We start from the raw sequence: 20,651 nt of genomic DNA on the forward strand, positions 1-20,651 counted from the left end.
ATTTTTTCATATTTCTTCGTCAATCCACGCGGCGGCATCTTATAAACACATAAAACACATTTTTTCTTTTGCATCAATTTCACTAAAACTGTAGGTAGAAAAGCTGAGAAAACACGGAGAACAACAACAACCAATTCTCGTGAAACACACAACAATAATAAGATGAAACATGAAATGTGAATGAAACTAAAAGTTCCGAAAATAATTTCGGCTTTGCAATCTGTCAAAAAAACGTCAAAAAACAACCAAAATCGCCCACAATTTTTAGCAAGAAAAAAACCACAGTGTGAGTGCGGAAAAGTAGTGGAAAAGTGCACAAAATGACGTCGGGAAAGGAGAATATTGGGTAAATAGATGTAGTAGTAGGACCAGCATTGTGAAATATCCCCACAGAGTGTCCCCAAAATGAGGAGGAAAAGCTTACACGGGAAGAATGATTTTCCACACCCATAAAACTCGGCACGGACCATTTTGGGCCTCTGTTGTGCCCCAAATTGGTGTTTTTGCACGCAAAAAATGCATTATTCAGCTTCCATGTATCCCTGGGGATACCACAGGAGACTTACCTGTCTTTGGGGGGAAGACAAAGTAGTTCCAAAAGGAAAGAAGAGTGTGGGGGAGAATTGGCATATTTTTCTTTTCACCCACAATTTTTAGCTTCAACTCACAGCCCTACCACCCCCACACCCCTTCCCCGGGGATCCCAAGCACAGAGAGATTCCCCCGGGCGAGAATTTAAATGTTTTTTACGTTGAAGAAGAAATGCACGGTGTTTTATTGTTTGGGAGATTTCAAGAATTTGTTCTTGGGGATTCTTTGCGCCTCCCTGGGAGCCCTGGAAATAATTCCTCCTTCACCAGCGAACGGCCAATAAGATTCATAGAGCGATAAAAACAACCCCATTATCCTTCACGCATTATTTCAACATCCGTACCACTTGCGAAGCAGAGATCCATCTTCCCTCCTCCGCTCCGTGATGAGACGAAAAATATTCCAATTTCACGGAAATCATCTTCTCAATCACCTTCTAAATAATTCACACGCGCGCGCTCCGGAATGAACACCAAAATCCTATTTGGGAGTGCTTTTTGAAGCAATCATCTGTGGTATGCTAATTAACGTGGATGAACAATTAGTGCGCGCCCCCACGGAATGACGATTTATTTCCACGGCGACAGTGAGAAAATTGAAATGCTCAAATTCCTCTGCTGGATGGTCTCTGTTTTTCTTCTGCTGACATTCTCAGCTGCTGGATGGATGAGGAGGAGTTTTTATCGGGTCCTTTGCTTCTCATTTTAACCCTTTATGTTGGTGTGGGAGGGTGTGGGAGTGGGCAGAGTATCACCGAGACCTTCGGACGGATACTGAAGGACCTTTATGCATTCAATTTAATCGATTTCTTTGCATCGCATTCCATTTTTATGTACAAAAAAATTCCCAACAGAGTTGAAGGGCTCAAAGATTAAAGATGATTAGAGTTCTTTTCTTATGTATAGTTATGTAGAATTATTCTCAAACTAAGAGCCTCTAAGTAATTTTTAATTAATCAGGAGCGTAGCCAGAAACTTTTTTAAGGGGTGTGTGTGTGAGTGTAGTAGGAATCACTTTTTCTTTTCAATCTAATAAACGATAAAAATAAATTTAAGATAAATATTTTAAATACAAGGAGTATTAACCCTTTAACGTCCAACGTGAAACATAAAAACATTGAAACATGCGCTCTTTTATCGCGATTTTTAATCTATGTATTTTTTTAGAGGACTTTTCTCACTCAGAATATCTTCTTTGGCCCCTTATGCGTGAATTTGATGCATTTGTAACATGGAAAAACAATTACATTCATAAATAATTGAAAAAATAAAATGTTTCACGTTTGGGTCAGCGTATGACCCAAAAAACCTTAAAGGGTTAATCTGCCAAATATTTTGGTGTATTGGTCAAATTATCCGAATATTCTCAGAAAATCTGATTTATTACTTTTCAACTCAAAATTACTATTTTACGGATATTTACTATTTTTTTTAACTTGAATTTACTACTTTTGGGCCTAAATTGAATATTTTTTTGAGATTTTTGTTTTTCAATCTGAGTTATTTGAGGACTAAGAAAGTAATATTTTAATTTCTTTGGGGAATAGTCCGAATATTTCCGAAGATTTGAATAATTTTATACTGATAAGCCCCTCTTGTTTCAAACTTAAGGTTTATAAAACTTATAAAATAATATAAACTAAACTAACGCATTCATTGCATTAAAATTGGCAGTTTTTGTTCTTTATTCTGTGGTATTTTATCGTTTGATACTCAATATCTATCGATTGACGTGTTTTGTCTAACATTTGATGTTTAATGATTCATTTGGATGTTTTTCTAACGTTTAACGTTCACATTTTCAAATATTTTATGCTTTTCTTTAATCATTTTACGTTTGTTTTTAAGTTTCTCGTTTGTTTCAACGCCTGTCATAAGCCATTTGACAATTCTTTTCTAACGTTTAATGTTCTTTCTAACATCCTTGAATTCTTTTTTTTTTTTAACATTTATCGTTTCTTTTCTGAGGCTTATCGAGTCCTTTTAAACGATTAACATTTTGTTTCTAACGTTTGACGTTCACTTTGACATTTGACATTTCTTTTTAACCAATTGACGTTTTTTAGTCTTGAAATTTGAGGATTTTTTTTAAAGGATTAAACGTATATCCTTTATGAGATTTAATGATTCTTTTTTTAACGCTCAAACATTTCTTCTTTTAATATTTTTCTTTCTGCATTTTTACTTTGGAAATAATTTCTTTTGATCAGGAATTTAAAAAAAAATCCGTTAAATCTTTATCAATATATCTATATAAGTAAATCATTTTTGTTCTTTTGCAAATCTGTGGCTGTGTTGGGTAGTCCTCGAGGAGGGGGCGGTTGGGGGTTGATGCATTGAGAAATGTGCGCGAGAGAGGGGGTTGGGTGGATGAATGAGTGACATGGTGTGGTGAGACAGAAGTGAGGCAACATTCGCGAGTGAATTGAATATATAGTCTCTCTTTAATGAAATTGTTAAATAATTGTGTTGAATATGCCGAGTGGAACGATGATGTGATTCGATCTCGGTGAGATATTTTCGTTTGTAGCCTCAATTGATGTTCCAATTTTTGTTTTATTTCATTTTTTTTGCGCCATGCGGTCGCACTTGTGGCGCAAAAATGTGCCTTCGCGAAATAAAAAAACCTCAAGCTCTTCCTCCTCCACGATAATGGATAATGACACATTGAATGTTGGAATTTCCTGTGTTGCTCGCCGCAATTGATTTATGTTGTGCTCCAAATGGGGGGAGAATTTTTTTCTCATTGTATCATACCGTAATAGGGAACAACCAATCTTCACCTGCAACGCTCATGTCTTTCACATCGATCCCAAGACAAAGAGGACGTGGATTACGGCCAGCACTAAGGCGGTATCCGTGAGCTTCTTCTATGATTCCTCGAGAAATCTCTACAGGATTATCAGTGTTGAGGGCAGTAAAGCCGTCATTAATTCCACCATAACGCCCAATATGTCCTTTACGCAGACTTCGCAGAAATTCGGGCAGTGGAGTGATGTACGCGCCAATACAGTGTACGGATTGGGCTTCTCTTCGGAGCCAGAACTCGTGAAATTCGTTGAGAAGTTCAAGGAGGTCAAGGAAGCCACCAAGAATGCCATGTCCAAGAATGCCAATGGTTAGAAAATTCTTTTTCTTGTATTTTGTTGTTTGTTTTGAGATGATTTTCTTTTTTTTAATTTACAGGAAATTCCACAGGAGCCACTCCTGTTACATCGGCAAACACCTCACCGATCACATCGAGATCATCCATAATGCAGAATGAGAATAATTCTGATCTTGTGGATCCACCAACGGGTCAAATGTCAAATCAGGTAAAGGCACAAAACCTTTTTCTCTTCATACAAAGTAAAAATTACTTTTTAGCTGAAATTTTTATCAAAATTTGTAACTTGAGATGGAAGAATAGTATTTCATATAAACATTTTTTTCTTAATCCTTTTTTTTTTTGTTTGCAACCCTGAATTTCTTTCGGTAACGTCAGCAGCAAATGGTAAAGCCGGAGAGTCCATCCCACAAGAATGTTGTGAGCTTGGGCACATGCGTGGGTGGGAATGAGCCCAAACTCAGCAATGTCGATAGTGGGCCTTCGGAGCAGCATCTCAAATATGAGAATGAGCGTCTAAAGCTGGCGCTAGCTCAGAGTTCGGCAAATGCCAAAAAGTGGGAAATTGAGCTGAACACGCTCAAGAGTAATAATCTTCGCCTCACAAGCGCTCTGCAGGTTTGTTTTCTTTTTAACAAAATATTGGAAGTTGATGGAATTTCTTACAAAACTTTAAAAATAAACAGGAATCCACCCAGAACGTTGATGAGTGGAAGAGACAGCTGCACACGTACAAGGAGGAGAATATACGAATGAAGGCACGTCTTCAGGAGATTGAGGGTAACCACCCCAAGGATGGGGGTGAAATGGCGGATGATTTGCGAAAGGAAGTTATTTCGCTCAAAGGGAAGATTGAAGCACTCGAAAGTGAACTCAAAGGGCAGGAGATTGAACTCAGAGCTGCCAATATGAGTCTCAAGGATAGGAATAATGATCAATCGGTAAAAGTAATGACCGCCCCAATGATTCCTCCAGCAAAAAAATCAATCATACCCTCAAATTTGTTTTTTTTTTCTCTCTCTTCTCGTGACGATTTATTGCAGATGAAGCAACTTATGCAGCTCAATGCTCAATTCGTCAAGCATCTCAATGACATAATGTTAGTACAAAAGGAAATGGATAAAATTCTCATGGGCAACAAAACTACTTGAGATTCACGGAGGCAGACAAATGAGGTGAGTGCACTTTTGTGTAAAACATGGCGAATTTGCAAATATCTCGGTGAACAATTAGGTGGGGAATTTGCAAGTGTTTTGGCAAAATGCCATTCGGGGAAGAATGTCAAAGTTTCTCTATATATAATGCCAATTATATATACATAAATATAGCTTCAAGAAAGCACGTGCTGTGGAAATTAGGTAGGGGCATGCGGGGGAAAGGAGAGGGGGGATTATTTTGATAAGAATAACAATAAAGGAGAATTTGTTTATTAAAGTTTAGCAAATTGAGGAGTAATAGAGATAGCGTTCTATTCTATAAAGCTTAAAGTTTTAGGGTTGATAAAGACGATTTTTGAGAAGTTCTAATAGTAGGATTTTCAATAAGAATTGAATAGAGATAAAGATTTAAAAAAATATGAGATGAGATCATTTTTGATGATTTTTTTTTTAAATAAAAGGTTAGTGCAAAAGAGATAAGAAAACTTTAATTATTAGAGCTTTTTTGTCTTTTTAAAAAACAGCTTAAAAAAGAACATTTCATTTGGTTGGTTGGCATTGAAAAAGTAACTTCTGACAAGTTGGGCATTTATAACGTTTAATATTTCTTTTCTAACGTTCGATGCTCCTATTGTTTTGACCTTATTCTTATGTTTGAAATATTTCAAAAATTTTAACGTTTGAAATTGTATCGAAAATTCTAACATTTAACCTTCAATAAATAATTTTAACTTTTGAGATTAAAAAAATTCTAAAACCCACAAATTTCATACATTCTTAACGTTTTTAACTGTTAACGTTCTCAATTGTTTAACGATTTATGCTCTTTAATTTTTTTCTAACGTTTAGCAGATTTTTAAAAATGATTTTTTTTTGTTTTTTGTTTTCGAGTGGAAATGAATTGGTTTTAGATAATTGTAAAACTGGTTTTACAGGGAAAAAGGCATTTTTTTTTATTGTTGCTTAGATTTTATTTATCTAAAAACGCTTTTTTAGTTCTGATCTTAACGTTTAATTGAGTATTGACAAATTTAAAAAAAAATAGCATTAGGTACTCTTAAGGGGGGTCTCTTGGGAAATCTGTTAGAATTTACACAATTTTAATGTTGAAATTTTTTAGGGTTTTTCTTAAACTTGGATATCCGATGATGGTTACATTTGTAGCCTAGTTATTGAAGTGTAAGAAAATCACTTTTCGCCATTTTAGGTGCGACGCCATCTTGTGATTTTCCGACTTTTCCGCAGAACTGCCCTAAAACACAAAGGTAGGTTTTTCTCAGGATCTACTGGACGGATTTTGATGGGGTAAAAAGCAAATGAAAGAGGACATACCCGTGCAGATTTTGATGTAGCGGAATTTTGAATTTCCATTCTGGGGCTGAGAAAAGTGGAAAAACGTCAAAAATATCTGAACAAAAGTCACATTTTTTCACTTTTCTCAGCCCCAGGATGGAAATTCAAAATTCTGGTACATCAAAATCTGCATTGGTATTTCCTCTTTCATTTGCTTTTGACCCCATCAAAATCCATCCAGTAGATCCTGAGAAAAACCTACCTTTGTGTTTTGAGGAAAATCTCAAGATGGCGTCGCATCTAAGATGGCGTCGCATCTAAGATGGCGGAAAGTGATTTTCTTACTCTTTAATGCTAAGTCTTTAAATGTCACCAACACTTGAAAACCGAGTTTAAGAAAAACCCCAAGAAAAATTAAAATATTTAATTTCACCAGCTCTCAAAAGAGACCCCCCTTAATCTAAACTTTTTATCTTCTTGATCTTGTCTTGGACAGTACAAGCTATAAAATTTAAGCATCAAATACAACAGAAGTTTAATTTGACTTAGAATGTTTTATTTTGGGTTTTATCAAAATTTACTTCATTTTACTTTTTAATGAAAACTTTGGCTTTTAGGACGTTTAGACAACTAAGCATATCCCTACAGGCTTAAAATAAAAACAAAGCTAAACTAATTTGAATAAAAATTAAATATTTTCTTACTTTTTATATTGTTTTGCCCTCCTCTTTGCAATTATAGCCAGCGGAAGTTTCTGAGTCGAAGAGAATTTTGGATGACAGCTCAAATGTAGATTGGGACTTTGATGCAGTTGTAAGAAGTATTAACAATGGGAATGGTCAGAAGAGTCTCGAAGAAGCCCAAAAGATGCTATTGCTGAAGCATGATCAGCTAAAAAAGGAAACCATTGCACTCCTTGCGGCCGCTTCGGCGGCAGCCGAGAAGAATTGCAGCGATGCAAATAAATGCAATAACAATCAATCAACAACAAGGAATGCAAAAGTAATTGAATCAAAGACTAAGAACACCGCAACCATTCTGGTTTCCAAAAATAAAACCAAAACTGGACTTCCATTGCTACTCAAGAATTCACTGCACTAATACATCTTTTTGGACTTTTTGGAGGTAAGAAAAAAACACATTCAAAATACATTTTCTTATTAAATTAAAGAAGAAGGAAAAGGTAAATTTTGAGATAAAAGAAAAAAATGTGAGAAAACACAATCTTAATAATTTTGGGATTCATCACACAGACTCTGGCGATTTTGTCTTTTCTCTCTCGCTGTACTACCCCTTAATCTCCCTTTTTAAAAATGTGTGGATGGGACACATTGAAAGTTTTAAAACAGCAAAGAATTAAAAAAAAAACCACAATATTCGTAATTTTTAATGAAAAAGATAAAAAATTAGAAAATAATGGGAAAAAGTGTATGAATATGATATTTATTAGTAAAAAAAAACTTGAGAAGTATAAGGGATGAAGATGAAAATGTTTTGTACTTAATCAACAATAAGTATTTACATTTAAGTAGTGTGCAATTAAGAATAATGATGATGAAGAAAGTAAAAAGAAAAAAAAACGAGAGATTTTAAAGCACTTTTGGGCGCGTAAAGATTGTGTGGGATGATTAATGCAAAATCAATTTAGCTAATGGAATATATTGATGATGATGAAAAATGTTTGAATTAATCAAAACAAAGATGAAAAAATGATGAAAAAAAAAATTCTCTGTCAATACATAAAGTTTCGCTTAAGTTTGATGGCTCATTGAAAAAATCAACAAATTGCTCTTTTATTCCCTCGCGCAATACAATGCAAATTTTTAGGGGTGATAAAACTATTTTGTGAGATTTTCTAAAGTTCAACAGGGCGTAGTCACATGTGTATTCTAAGGGGTAATTTTTTTAGCTGAGATTCTTTTGAATGTAGAATGTTAAATACATTTTGTAAATCAAACATTTCTTGTCTAATGTTTAGCAATTCTAACATTTTTCGTTTGATTTTCAGGCATTTGTCATTTTAGTTCAATTGACGTTTAAAAATTATTTTCTAACGCTTAACATTTTTATTGTCTGACATTTTTTTCCAACGTCAAACAGTTCTTTTTTTTGCAATTCCAAACGTTTCTCGTCTAATTAATGTTCAACTGTTCTAGCATTTTTCATTTTTTTTTATTAGTTATTAATTCTTTCAACTTTTAAAAATTATTTCCTAACTTTTGACACTTTGTAATGACTGAAATTTATTTTCCAACGTCAAACTATTCTTTTCTTAATTCCAAACGTTTCTCTTTCAATGTCAAACGTTTCTTGAATAGTATTTAACAATTTTAACATTTTTCACTTAATTTTCTTGCGTTTGTCATTAATTCTTTAAACCTTTAAAAATTATTTTCTGATATTAGACAATTTTTTAAAGTCTGATGAATTATTTCCAACGTCAAACAATTGTTATTTTAATGCCAAACATTTTTTTAATGCTAAATTTCTGTTCTAACGGCATACGTTTTTTTTTATTTTTTGAAATATTGACATTTTTTTAACGTTGGTTTAACGTTGGACTTTTGTTTTCCAACGTTAAACTTTTCTTTTTTTAGTCCAAACATTTTTCTTTCAATGTCAAACGTGTCAAACATTTCTATTCTATCGGCACACGTTTTATTTGAACGATTGACATTTTTTTTAACGTTTGACGTTTTTCTTTAAAACGTTTGGAAATTTTTTAATGTGAATTTTAACTTGAAAATAATGTCTTTTCAACTATAAAGAATCATTTAAAAAAAACTATTCCAGCAGTTAGAAAATATGAACGATTTGAAACACCCAAATACAATCCCTGACTACGCCACTGTAATCCAGTAGAATTTTTGGTTATTCATTCTGTGGTTTTGTGGCAGCTAATTGTGAGTTAAGGATCAGAACAATTAATCTTGATTAATTAATCTCTTTCGCTCTTTGCACAAAAAAAAATCATAATTTATCACAAAAAAAAGTGATCTTCAATGTTTTCTTTCAATATTGACAAGACAAATTGCTTTTAATAAATTGGTCAAAGAGAACTTCTTGTCAATATTTGATGATTTTTACAAAATTAAATTTTTGCTTTGTCAACAAAATAGTGGAATGACGGCACCTACTGAAGATAAATCAATCTTTAATTACCCCCTAAATTCATTTTTTTGAAAGTATCATAATAAAGAAATGAAAATTGAGAGAGAATGAGACCATCGGAGAGATAGAGCTAGTTAGTCGGCAGATATAAGAAAATTCTCATTAAAAAAAAAACAGTCACATTCTCCAGTGACGTGCATGTTAAAATGAATTCCTGAGTATTATAGCTTTTACTAGAATTAATTAATGAAAAAGAAAGATCATTGTTTTAACATTAAAAAAGTATAAAGATGTCGCTCGATTATAATGCTCGAATGTCATTTTGTGACAGAAGCCATTTTGACATTTGTTGTCTTTCTGTCATTTTTTTTGACAATTAATACTCTAATGTCAAATGAAAGTGAGCGTTGTAATTTTTACGACATCAAAAACTCCACTAAAATGAATATTTTACTCGCGAGAGATATTATATAATTTGTTTTTATATTTTTTATTATTATATCTTTTCTTTTTTTTTTACCTCTGTGTACCTTTCTTTACAAGGAAGGACTTTACACACAGTGGTATCAATAATACCAACTAACAAATGATATTATGTACAAAGACAGCTGTTTATGTTTTATGATAAACTATGTCGTATAAATTAAGTGATTGAGAGAAAATCTGTAATGTATTTATTTTTCCTTTCTCTCCACTAGAAAATGTATTTTTATTATTACCTAATTTAATTTTATTAATTTTTTTTGTATTACCAACCGCCATAATTTAGTTTTATGATTAGAAAGAAAAAAAAAGGAAAATAAAAATGAGAAGAAAAACTTTAGTGATAGAGAATTAAAAGAAAATGGAGAAAATTGGGCTGAAAGAAAAAAAAATGTTTCAAAAAAAAAGTATTTTGAGAAAAAAACGTCTCAATTTCAAACTCACTTCCACTTTTAACAATTTAGTATAAAAAAAAATAAATTTCTTGCTCCCCAAAACAAATGGAAAAAAAACTATCGATTTAGTGAAGATGAAAAGTAATCTATTTAAAAAATAGATAAATATTATTGAATTTAATTAAATGTTTATTATAAAAGAAAAAAAAATGGAGAAAGTATCGCAATGGGAAGAACACGGACGAACATGGGCTAACATGTGAAATAAAGTTGCAGAAATTTAGCAAACTTTCTTTGCTGGTCCAGCTCCGTCATTGTCCATCTTTCGTTTAGCCGTTGGGGTTTGCACGAGGGCTTTGTAGCGCTTCATGGCGAAGGATGTGAGTTGCGCTGGGGTGTGCTCTGTGGGCATTTCCTTCTGCAGCTCATCACGATTCTCCGTAAACCACACCATGAAAGTCTTGGGAGGTGCTTCAGATGATTTCTCATCGTCGGTTTTGGGTGTGAAGGAACTATTGAGGGGGAAACCGACAATTTTCTCAGTTAAATGCGACAGTGGGTCACCGGAGGAGGTCACAGGGGATGAAGTTGTGGATTTCCGGAAGGGATTTCGCTTCCCGGAACCCTTTAACATGGGCTTAGGGGCTACAATGGGGGTAGAAGGGGTTTTAGGAGCTTGCGTAGGGGTCATTGGGAAGATATTTTGGGTTTCTTCAATTTCCGGATAACCACGATTCTCCTTCTCACGTTCACGCTCCTGGGAAGAAAAATTTATTGATATGAAAATGAATAAACTCAAAGCAACTTGACGTTTGTACACTTTTCTTCCCAGAACGGTTCCCGGAAAGTGCTATAAGTGGCTGAAAGTTGAACATTCATCCTGCCCAGGGCATCAGGAATTTTCTAAGGGATCTTAGAAACATTCCTTTTAATACCCGGCTGATCCTTGATTTCATCTTTGGGTCCAAATCTCTCCATTTGGGAAGTCCCCTTTGGAATAGCATGAAGTGTTTTTATAGATTCAGATTTTGTCCTGAAGATGAAATCAAGGATCAGCCGGGTGTTAAAAAGGAAGTTTCTAAGATCCTTTAGAAACTTCCAGATGCAATGGGCAGGACGAATGCACAACTTTCAGCCACTTATAGCACTTTCCGGGAACATATCAAACCGATCTGGGAAGCAAAGTTTTGAGTTTGTGACGAAGGAAAACAAGGAAATACTGACCAATTCCTCAATTTGTGGCAACATCTGCCCCAATTTCTCTGCCAAGTGGATCCTGCCGAGTTTATTGGCGTACTTTGCAGCCAGGGGGACAAGCTGTGCACACCCGATCATCTCAATGAGATCACTTGCACGTGCTTCCATTTCATTCCTACAGGCCAGCTGAAAAAGGGAAAATTCATGATTAGATGGATTCCTTCCCCTAAAGATCGAAATGGAGACTCACAGCAAAGAGTTTAATGGCTGTTTCGCGCATAAGTTTCTCCCGATTGTCCACATTGAATGTTGCCTGACGCACAAGGGCGTCTTCCCAGGTGGATTTTTCAGCTTCAATCTCACACAGGGGTATCTGCAGGGGAATCTCCATGACAACAGGATGTGGTGAGGTGAGTGGGTAGGAAATCCCGCGGCAAAGAATTGCCCGGACGAGTTGTTTCTCTTCGGACACCTCGACAATGTAGTACGTGTCGGATGCGCCATTTGTGTGCTGGGAAAGATCGCAGACAGGATACCAAAGATTGGCCGTTCGAACAAAGATCCGCAGCATTCCAGCTGTATCGAAGGTGGCCGGAGATCCGGCATCGGTGAAGCCACACCAGAAGAGACGAGATTTAGGCGATAGAGGGAGCCTCGTGTCGATGGAGCGCAGCTGAAGACCAAACGCATCAATGAGCATCATGCTGAGATGCTGATCGGCATCGAGAGCTGTGGAAGTGGTGTGATAGATGACAAGGAGGCGAGAAGAGTGACTTGCAAGGGCAACAGGAGCGCCTGGGATGGAGATAACTTCCCTCTGTGTTCCGAGAGTGGTGAAGATGCGCAGGAGGCGCTCATCTGTGGCCACAGCGACGAGTTTATCCGAAGCAGTGAGCGCGAGGGCTTCCTCACACCCTGGTAGACTCACTGACCACTCCCTACTTCCAGCTCCCAACGCGATTCCCACAACTTTGCACGGAGAACATCCAGAGAGAGCTAGGACGCGCTCACTTAGCCCAGCAAGGGTGTGCCCCAGGAAGTTATTCATGTGGATGGCATGATGGACGACTACATCGTGAAATTCCACCTCAATGGAGTTCTCGGTGTCCGTTCGATGTGCCCTAACAATGCCCACACTATTCCACGCCATATATCGATGCTCCAGCCCTTCCGGCGTAGCTCCTGGCTGAAATGGTCCCTGCAGCGGTGACAGCTTAACTTCAGGCTCCTTCCGGATGTCTATTACACTCTTCACGTCCTCATCGATATCTTCCACAGGCCGTAGGGTTGCCTTCTTGATGCGCTTGAGGGAGATACAATTCTCATTGTCCTCATCCTCACTGTCCTCACTCTCTGTACCAGACTCCCCGAATGCTTCCATCTCCAGGAAATTCTCACGATCTTCCGCCACATCTGCCAGGCGTTTCCCCTCATTGTCTTTGATGGTGATGCATGCAATCTGCCCAGCTTTGTCAGCAAAAACAACTTGATCTCCAGAACTCGAGCACCAATCCAGGGATGTGATCATGTCACTATTCTCCCCCTTTGTTGGACCCTAAAATGGGAATTTTTTCTCAATCCCAGCAATTCTTTTTGATGTAATAAACCAATTTACTAACCTTGAGACACTCGAGGGTGTTAAAATCCCAAACACTGATCTCTCCTGTTGTGCTTCCTGCACAGATAAACTTCCCACATGGGGAGAAGGAGCAAATTGAGAACATTCCGGATATTTTATCATTCTTTAGGACGTGTTTGGGTGTCCAATTGGATGATTCCAGAACGATAATTTCCTTTCCCTTCGGATAGGCCAAGTACTTCCCGAATTTCGGGTAAAATGACGGATTTGCAAATCCTTCAGCCAGTGAAATAGTCTTAACTAATGGGAATCCTTCAATGGTCTTAACAACACTCTGATCGTCAATCTTCCACACCCTCAGTGTACCATCCCCGGAACTGGAAGCCAGGTAACCCTCAGGGCTAACATCAAGCGCCAGAATTGGTGCAGAATGTCCCGTCAGCTCAACCTCTTCGGATTTCTCCTTAATTGTCACTTTAATCGTCGTATCCTCACTCCCAGCTGCCACATACTTATCAGTAACGCGGAGGGCAGTCGCGGGGGCAGTAAAACGGAACTGAGTGCCGTCACGATCAAAATCTCGATGGGTGAGGATTTGGATGACATTGAGTTCTGTGCCCACAAAGATGCGATCATCGTAGAAGGCGAGACAAGAGATGAATTCTCCAGCACAGCCAGTTATGGGATCATCATCCTCCACGCCCTTCCACACATGAATATCACCATCGCTCCCGGATGAAATGATATTGCTGCACAGAAAGCAAAACATTTTGATTCCGGAAGTGATTTTCCGGGGAATGTATCAACTTACTCAGTTCCGGTTTCATAGCAAACAGAAGTATAACCACTCCCATGACCATAGCGTGTCAGAGAACGTTCAAATTTCATTTTATTCAAGTAAAAATTGCTAAAATTTACACAGAGAGAAATTGTGCTTCCCAAAGAGAAATAACCTCAAATCATAAACAGGATTTGCGCCAAAATCTCTTGGATAAACAAATCTGTCTTGGATAGTTGGGTAAAGTATTTTATTACATTTATTACACGAGTAATTTATTATTTAGAACATTTCTAAGAAAAAATCTTTTATTTTTTAAGATTTAAGCCTTAACCGTTTTATCATTTTTGTTTCTTTCTCTGTAATTTAATTTCTTTTTTGTTTTACATTTTTTTTCAATTTGTTACTTTAATTTTTACTGTTTTCTGGATATTAAACCATCTACAAGACAAAATTCTTGACTTTTTCTTAATTAGTATTTTATTTCTTCGAAAATTCCTTCAGCAAACATCCTTTGCCATTCTTTTCCGCATGGATACTCATAATTTTCAACAGCTTCGTCAGTGAGTTGAGTGCTGTAGCCAGCTGCCACGGGAGCCATGTACTTGCCATTAACAACTGTAGCTGGATGAATAAACTGATCATGCTGCTGATCGACAAATTCAATCATTTTCATTGATTTTGTGAGTGAAGTGTATTCCCACATTTGCAGATGTTGCACCATTTCACACAGTCCCACACCACCAGCATGCGGAATAACTGGCACATTGAATTTCTTGGCCATGAGATAGATACTCAAAATCTCATTAACTCCTCCAATTCTGGCGGAATCAATCTGACAAAATTGCATTGCTCCCGCTTGGAGGAATTGCTTGAACATAACGCGATTGCAGCACATCTCTCCGGTGGCTACTCCAACGCCCAAAGGTCTAAAAATTAAATCTTCATGATCTGCGAAAAAATCACAATAATAGATTAAGGTACATTTTACCTGAGAGCTCTGGAAATGGTAGCATGACCCAGAACGTCATCTGGAGATGTTGGTTCCTCAATGAAGAGTGGTTTATACTGCGAAAGACGCTTAACCCATTCAATGGCTTCCTCAACGTCCCAGATTTGATTAGCATCAATCATGAGAGTGTTTTCATAGCCAATTTCCTTTCGAACCAGCTGACAACGATTAATGTCACTCGTTATATCTCTTCCGACTTTAATTTTGAATGCAGTAAAGCCCAATTCGAGGTACTTCTTACACAATTCGCGGATTCTATCATCGGAATATCCCATCCAACCCACTTGAGTGGTATAGGCGGGATATCCGGTTTTAAGAAGTTCCTCAATTCTTTCTTCTTTTCCTTCTTGGGCCTTTTTTAGCATTTCAATGGCTTCTGCTGGTGTTATGACATCCGATATATAGCGGAAATCAATCGTAGATACCAAAAGCTAAAAAGAAAAGTTGTTTTTGAGCATTTTTAATGATATTTTGTCTCTATTATATATTCTACGTTAAGGAGCTATCTTACGTTCTTTTACCAAGTAATAAATTGAAAAAATAATATAATATTTTTTTTTGTTTTCAATAAGTTACACAAAATTAGCGGTAAGTGTCGTAGTGTAATTTAACATGCCGTAAAAAATACGTGTAATTTAAAAGCAAACAGCCACCTTGGATAAAAGGTTCTCAAGAATTTTGTTATTTGTGCGATTTTCAGACATTTTCCGAGGAATTTTCACTGCAAAAGAGCCCCATTGGCAGGTTTGAGTGCATTGCAAGTGCTTCCTGTGCATGCAGTAGACGTTTATGTGGCAAGGAAGAGGCAGAGAATCAAATGGTTCGTACGGAATGACGCACAACTAAAAATAGCATCTATTAGGTTATGTTTTGGGGGCATTTTGACGTTCCGTGTGTTTTGTTTTTCTCCCTGCTCCCTCATCCGTGGGGCCCCACGTAGGAATTGACACTGTGAATGATGAACAAAACGAAAAATCAACTGGAACGATTGAGCAATGCGGAAGTGGGGCGATTGCTTGTGCAGTATGGCTTTCCCAATCAACCCGTGACGGCGACAACGCGAAAGGTACTCATTGCGCGCCTCCGGACGCGTATGGAGCAAGATCAAAAGTTGCGCAGGGACACGTCGTATGTGACGAGATACTCATCCGGGGAGGAATCAGACATTGATACGGGACACGGCCGCGCCAGGTCAACACCACAGTTCAGCACAATGCCCCCACCGGCAGCTAGGAAGCGTCAGAGTGCATATCCCACGGTTAAGGTGCCCATTCAGCCACGGAATTCGGTATTTGTGCCGCCACCTATTGTGGCAACGGACACTGATGAGGATTCAGACATCCACCTGCCGCCTGATTACAAGCACAACTCATACGCCAGTAGTCGCCTGTCGGGCTTCTCCTTCCGGAAGCGCTACACGCCACAGGCGGATACACCCGATTCATCGTACTTAGATGTTGGTGGTGCGGCACGGCTGTCCGGCACCAATACCTCGATGTCGTCGAATGGGCACAACTCAGCCGAGGAGTCACCGTATCTCAGTGAGTTCACAAAGAGACTCCTTCGGTTACGCGGAGAAACTGTGAGTCAGGAGGCAGCTGCCACGAGGAGGATCAGCAACAGGTAGGAACATTGCACATTTTGTTGTTATTCTGTGCTGCCAAAGGGGCTGCCAAGTAAAGGATGGTGCAGTCGAGGTGCTCCTGGAAATTTTTTAGTTTTCTAACCTAACTTTTTTTCTTGGTGCTTTTTTTTGCAGATATTTTGGTAGCCCAATGCCAGAAATGAATTCCTCCACATCGACAATCGATAGCATTGTGCACCATGCACCGGAAACACCCACACATCCTCGTTCCCCTGGGGCTCCGCAGCAGCCACAGAGTGTCCAGACTGCCCTGTCGAATCTTATGAGTCGCTTGGATGAGCAGTATGGCTTCAAGCAGACTCTCGTGCCATGCCTCCTTGTCACTGCATTCATTGTCTTCATCACGTTCATTGTGTTTGCCTATTTGACTATTAGTCCCGACCTGGGGGCTACGCTATCTGCTGATACGGCCACCGTGGATATTTGTGAGGATGCCGTGGCTGAATCACGATCCGGATTGACGTGTATTGGACGTGATGAAGTGGAGCCGGCGCTGGAGATGCTGAAAGCAATTGCACCTGAACTGCAGGCCCGAGTGGAGGCGAGTAGGTGTCGGGATCCCGAACGGGGGTTCACCATGACGGCCACTGAGGTGATTCAGGTGGTGTCACGAACAAATCCCGGTGTGAGTGTATCACGAATTGTGCAGCAAATGCACAATATGGAGTACCTGATTGAGAGGAATCCACAGTGGCGTGTGAATCACGTCAATAGGGACGGTGATGCCCTGACATTCAACGAAGTCGTCCAACTACGTGAATCCCGTGGCAATTGCTTTGGTATCCTCAATCCACGTTTACCGCTGAGTTGTCTGCTGCGGAGCAAAATGCAGAAGTTCTTCCTCATTGTGGGCACTGCGGCACTCTTGGGGGCAATTTTCTACCTTGCGAATCTCTTCCGGAAGTTTGTGATTCACGTCAAGAGGATGCGACAGGCAAAAACGGATCGTATTATTGGGGATATCATTAATATTCTCATGGAACAGGCATCCAATGAGGCCGGTGGGTTTGTTGTTGTGAATCATTTGCGTGACAAAATTATCCCAATTGCCCAGCGGAGGGAGCTGGAGGCAGCCTGGCAGGAGGCTATTGAGTTTCTGGAGAAGAATGAGAGTAGGGTGCAGTTTGAGATTATGTCACGCAACGGGGAGGATTGCCGGATGATTAAGTGGATTGATAGCGTAACACCGGGGATGCATCACAGAAATTCAGCAGCAGCTGGGGGGAGTACGGTGAAGAAGTGGCAGAGTCCGGCATTCGATAAGAGCAACAAGATCAAGGATCCACCGACGGCTTGCCTGAAAATTCGGCAAATGTTTGAGAAGTTCGAGGCAAACAATCCCAATCTCAAGACCATCATAACGGATGCAATTCTCGAGAAGGTGAGATTTCTTTTGCTCTAACACTTCTGGGGGAAATTTGAATAATTTAATGATTTTTTTTGTACGTTGTAGGTGGGTCCCAAATGCAAAATTCTCGATGTGCAACTGGAGAAGACAGCGTGCTGCGTGTACGTGCGCTGTGCCACACCCAAGGATGCGGGGATTGTGCATGATGAGATCAATGGTTGGTGGTTTGACAATCGCCTTGTTTCCATTAAATTCCTGCGGCTCGAAAGGTACCAGAGTCGCTTTCCGAAATCCACCGCAAGTGCGGCCCCCTTGAGGCCGTCAAATTCAAAAAATCTCTCCATGAGTCAGTTCCTGACTGAGCCGCCGGACACCACCTTCCACGATGACGACGATGAGGACTAGAAAGAGGCGCGGACCACAAAAACCCGGTATCATATTTTCTTTACATCCATATCACACATTTTTCGTAAAATTTATCATTCAAAATTACGCGCGATCCCCTTTCATGAGTTTTTTCCACCCCCGCCTCTCATCTAACATCAAGTTTTGCCCCATTTCTTGGGGGCTAATAAGTAGCATTTACAACGGGAGCGGGGATTCAATCACATTGTGGTTTCCGGAAACGCAGAAAGAAAAACTTTAAACTCTTCCCCCCACCCTCCCTGAGAGAGGATTCAAGAAATATTTAAAAAAAGAAAAATTGTGCAAATTTAGGGGATTTTCTAGTTGGTAAAAAATGTTTTGTTCTTCTTCCCACTTTTATCTGAATGAATAAAAAAAAAACTCTATTTCTGTTTAAAAATCATCCCCCACATTGAATTTTTGACGATGAAAAGAAGAACTTTTAGAGATAATAAAAACATTATAAGTTAGAGATGGATTATTAAAAAAAAAGAAAGAAAATTAATTCTTAACTCTGTTGCTGCGAGGAACTTTTGAAGATTTTTAAATAAAATTTTTTCAATAACACCAATGTGAGAGACTTACCTCGGGTTCCATGGTGCTTAGTAAGCGCCACAGGGGGACACCCTCGAGTTTTGCCCATAGATCCCAAAGAGCATTCACAACAGCCGCCACAGCGAGGTGTGTAACACCCTTTTCGGGGCCTATCCACCGTAGTTGGGATTCACTGGTGAGGGAACGCCAAATGTGGGAGAAGTTGGCAAAAATCTCACCGGCATTGCGTCCCTGAATGAGGTGCTTAAGTGTGAGAACGCTCAACTTTACAACGTCTGTCCCGCGGCCCAGAGTGAAGGTAAGACCGTACCCAGAGACACCACGGAGAGTTTCAAGAGTTACGTAGACGCACGAATAGTCGGGATCAGTGTGCTTGAAGGGAAAGAATTATTAGAAAGGTTTTTTTTTAAATAAAGGAGTTGATTCTGAAGAAAATCTTTCTTTTTTTTTAATTAGTCAGTTCAAAGATTTTTTTTGGTATTCTCGTAAAAAAAAAGATTTGAAAGGTCTAAAAAATTAGTACAATTTAGAAAACGTAGCTGAGACACATTTTGTGCTATAATAGAAAAGGAAAGATTTGATATTCCGGTTATAAATTTTTGTTGTAGGTTTATTAGTTAGATATTCTAACAATTTCATACGAATTAATGATCTGTCGAGGTGATTTTTCAATCTTTTGTTGACCTTTGGTGTTAAACATAAAAATAACTTTAATAAATAATCATCTAAAACAAGGGGACTTCTAAGCAATTTAGTACTTAATAAAAAACATAATTTTCACTCAATTTTCTATGAAATAGAAGGGCAAAGATGAGCGAGCGTATTTGAAGATGAAGTGAAGGAAAGTCGGATTTTCGGTTGCTATAAAATGTTAAACTTGCGTATTTATTATTATTTTTAACTACTATTGATTACGGAAGATGAAAGCAATGTTTTGTAAATGTTTGAGTCATATAAGGCCGCCCAAAAGGAAAATTTCTGTTTATAGCACTCGAAACATCGTACCATAACGTGTAAACTTATCCCATAAAACATTCCTAAGATTCACTTTCAATTGCTATAAATTTAGCGTTCAGCGCCCTCATTTTTCGTAGAAGATTTGTGATGTTGAAATTAGAAAGTTTCACATTCTATAGGTTTTATGGTACGTCTCTATGGTTTTTATAGTAACAAAATTCGTAATTTAATTTACTTTAAAATACTTTCAGGTCGATTCTTAAACCATTATCAAAAAGAATCACAGCTAAAAGGGAAGAATCGAGCATCTGAAGGCCTAAACGATTAATCTCCTATTGCTATAAAATTAACAGCTAGCTAAAAATTTGCATAATTTTCTCTGTATTGCCTTTTATAGCACAAAATGTGTCTTGGCTATGAGATTAAATATTTTCCCTATTTTGTGTAAAAAGGCTATTGTCATCACTAAAAAAAACACCTCAAAACTAGAAAATTATAAAATTAAACTAAAAGATTTTTGGATTTTAAGATTTTTATTTAATTATTTCCAAAATAAGAAACTATCAAATCGCGGACAATTTTTTACAGGTGCAAAGTGAATTATTTTAATCCCACTCTCCCCTATTTAAATACTTCAAATTATTTCTTGTTCTTGAATGCAGCACATAATGTTACCCACAACATATTCCGTGCGATCACAGTGCAAAATAATGACTAAACAAATTGTTCAAAATGATAACGATTCATCTAAACAAAAAAATCTACAAAAGTGAGAGCATTCTCTTGAATTCCTTTGCAGCGATGGACTCTCTGCAGTTTATTTCTTTAATTTTTCTAATGAGTTTTATGCTCACCATTGCGTCCGATCCATGAGCTCCCAAGGACGTTGGGAAACGGATATCCTTCACATCGACATTCACAATTTCAAGATCAACTCCCGTGGGAATCATTTTGTGTGTTATATGGGGGCCTTTTGTGGGATAGCAACCGCAGTGTTGTGGGCACTCAATACGGAGGTGTTTTGGAAACTAATACTCGCG

The 20,651-nt window shown here is 38.1% G+C and overlaps 4 protein-coding genes across 7 annotated transcripts; 2 read left to right on the forward strand and 2 right to left on the reverse strand.

Annotated features, from left to right (window-relative positions):
• The first annotated feature begins 212 nt into the window (after positions 1 to 212).
• Positions 213 to 10,102, forward strand: LOC129792875 (homer protein homolog 2). 4 transcript variants are annotated; one of them, XR_008750844.1, is made up of 8 exons: positions 213 to 346; positions 3,356 to 3,708; positions 3,777 to 3,904; positions 4,075 to 4,314; positions 4,383 to 4,643; positions 4,740 to 4,871; positions 6,888 to 7,271; positions 7,400 to 10,102. XR_008750844.1 is itself a non-coding variant. In XM_055832269.1 (7 exons), the coding sequence occupies exons 1-6, from the start codon at positions 321 to 323 to the stop codon at positions 4,845 to 4,847; spliced, it is 1,116 nt and encodes a 371-aa protein (XP_055688244.1). In that variant the 5' UTR covers positions 213 to 320; the 3' UTR covers positions 4,848 to 4,871; positions 6,888 to 10,102. The 4 variants fall into 4 exon arrangements, 2 of the variants coding, with proteins under 2 accessions (XP_055688244.1, XP_055688245.1); XR_008750845.1 differs by having other exon boundaries at positions 4,078 to 4,314; XM_055832269.1 differs by having other exon boundaries at positions 6,888 to 10,102.
• Positions 10,103 to 10,303: 201 nt separating this feature from the next.
• Positions 10,304 to 13,899, reverse strand: LOC129792872 (WD repeat and HMG-box DNA-binding protein 1). Its single transcript, XM_055832265.1, has 5 exons — positions 13,723 to 13,899; positions 12,952 to 13,660; positions 11,583 to 12,887; positions 11,360 to 11,518; positions 10,304 to 10,892 (listed from the first exon to the last, which is right to left on the reverse strand). Exons 1-5 carry the CDS (start codon positions 13,797 to 13,799, stop codon positions 10,416 to 10,418), a joined length of 2,727 nt encoding a protein of 908 aa, XP_055688240.1. The 5' UTR covers positions 13,800 to 13,899; the 3' UTR covers positions 10,304 to 10,415.
• Positions 13,900 to 13,922: 23 nt separating this feature from the next.
• Positions 13,923 to 20,645, reverse strand: LOC129792874 (mitochondrial enolase superfamily member 1-like). Its single transcript, XM_055832268.1, has 4 exons — positions 20,466 to 20,645; positions 18,685 to 19,026; positions 14,681 to 15,132; positions 13,923 to 14,618 (listed from the first exon to the last, which is right to left on the reverse strand). Exons 1-4 carry the CDS (start codon positions 20,559 to 20,561, stop codon positions 14,162 to 14,164), a joined length of 1,347 nt encoding a protein of 448 aa, XP_055688243.1. The 5' UTR covers positions 20,562 to 20,645; the 3' UTR covers positions 13,923 to 14,161.
• LOC129792873 (inner nuclear membrane protein Man1) lies at positions 15,299 to 18,670 on the forward strand. The gene is made up of 4 exons (XM_055832267.1): positions 15,299 to 15,521; positions 15,642 to 16,324; positions 16,461 to 17,727; positions 17,800 to 18,670. The coding sequence occupies exons 2-4, from the start codon at positions 15,657 to 15,659 to the stop codon at positions 18,097 to 18,099; spliced, it is 2,235 nt and encodes a 744-aa protein (XP_055688242.1). The 5' UTR covers positions 15,299 to 15,521; positions 15,642 to 15,656; the 3' UTR covers positions 18,100 to 18,670.
• Positions 20,646 to 20,651: the final 6 nt, after the last annotated feature.

The sequence above is a fragment of the Lutzomyia longipalpis genome, chromosome 3, assembly GCF_024334085.1.
Source record: "Lutzomyia longipalpis isolate SR_M1_2022 chromosome 3, ASM2433408v1".
NCBI classification, from domain to species: Eukaryota; Metazoa; Arthropoda; class Insecta; order Diptera; family Psychodidae; genus Lutzomyia; species Lutzomyia longipalpis.

What these genes read in the sequence shown, in the direction of transcription:
- LOC129792875 (XM_055832269.1), top strand. Translation starts at nt 321, where the DNA reads ATGACGTCGGGAAAGGAGAATATTGG. An exon ending in TCGGGAAAGGAGAATATTGG is followed by an intron (nt 347 to 3,355) that starts GTAAATAGATGT and finishes ATACCGTAATAG; the next exon opens with GGAACAACCAATCTTCACCT. An exon ending in GCCTCACAAGCGCTCTGCAG is followed by an intron (nt 4,315 to 4,382) that starts GTTTGTTTTCTT and finishes AAAAATAAACAG; the next exon opens with GAATCCACCCAGAACGTTGA.
- LOC129792872 (XM_055832265.1), bottom strand. Translation starts at nt 13,799, where the DNA reads ATGAAATTTGAACGTTCTCTGACACGCTATGGTCATGGGAGTGGTTAT. An exon ending in TGCTATGAAACCGGAACTGA is followed by an intron (nt 13,661 to 13,722) that starts GTAAGTTGATAC and finishes CTTTCTGTGCAG; the next exon opens with CAATATCATTTCATCCGGGA. An exon ending in ACACCCTCGAGTGTCTCAAG is followed by an intron (nt 12,888 to 12,951) that starts GTTAGTAAATTG and finishes TTCCCATTTTAG; the next exon opens with GGTCCAACAAAGGGGGAGAA.
- LOC129792873 (XM_055832267.1), top strand. Translation starts at nt 15,657, where the DNA reads ATGATGAACAAAACGAAAAATCAACTGGAACGATTGAGCAATGCGGAA. An exon ending in ACGAGGAGGATCAGCAACAG is followed by an intron (nt 16,325 to 16,460) that starts GTAGGAACATTG and finishes TTTTTTTTGCAG; the next exon opens with ATATTTTGGTAGCCCAATGC. An exon ending in CGGATGCAATTCTCGAGAAG is followed by an intron (nt 17,728 to 17,799) that starts GTGAGATTTCTT and finishes TGTACGTTGTAG; the next exon opens with GTGGGTCCCAAATGCAAAAT.
- LOC129792874 (XM_055832268.1), bottom strand. Translation starts at nt 20,561, where the DNA reads ATGATTCCCACGGGAGTTGATCTTGAAATTGTGAATGTCGATGTGAAG. An exon ending in CTCATGGATCGGACGCAATG is followed by an intron (nt 19,027 to 20,465) that starts GTGAGCATAAAA and finishes TTTCCCTTCAAG; the next exon opens with CACACTGATCCCGACTATTC. An exon ending in ACCATTTCCAGAGCTCTCAG is followed by an intron (nt 14,619 to 14,680) that starts GTAAAATGTACC and finishes TTTAATTTTTAG; the next exon opens with ACCTTTGGGCGTTGGAGTAG.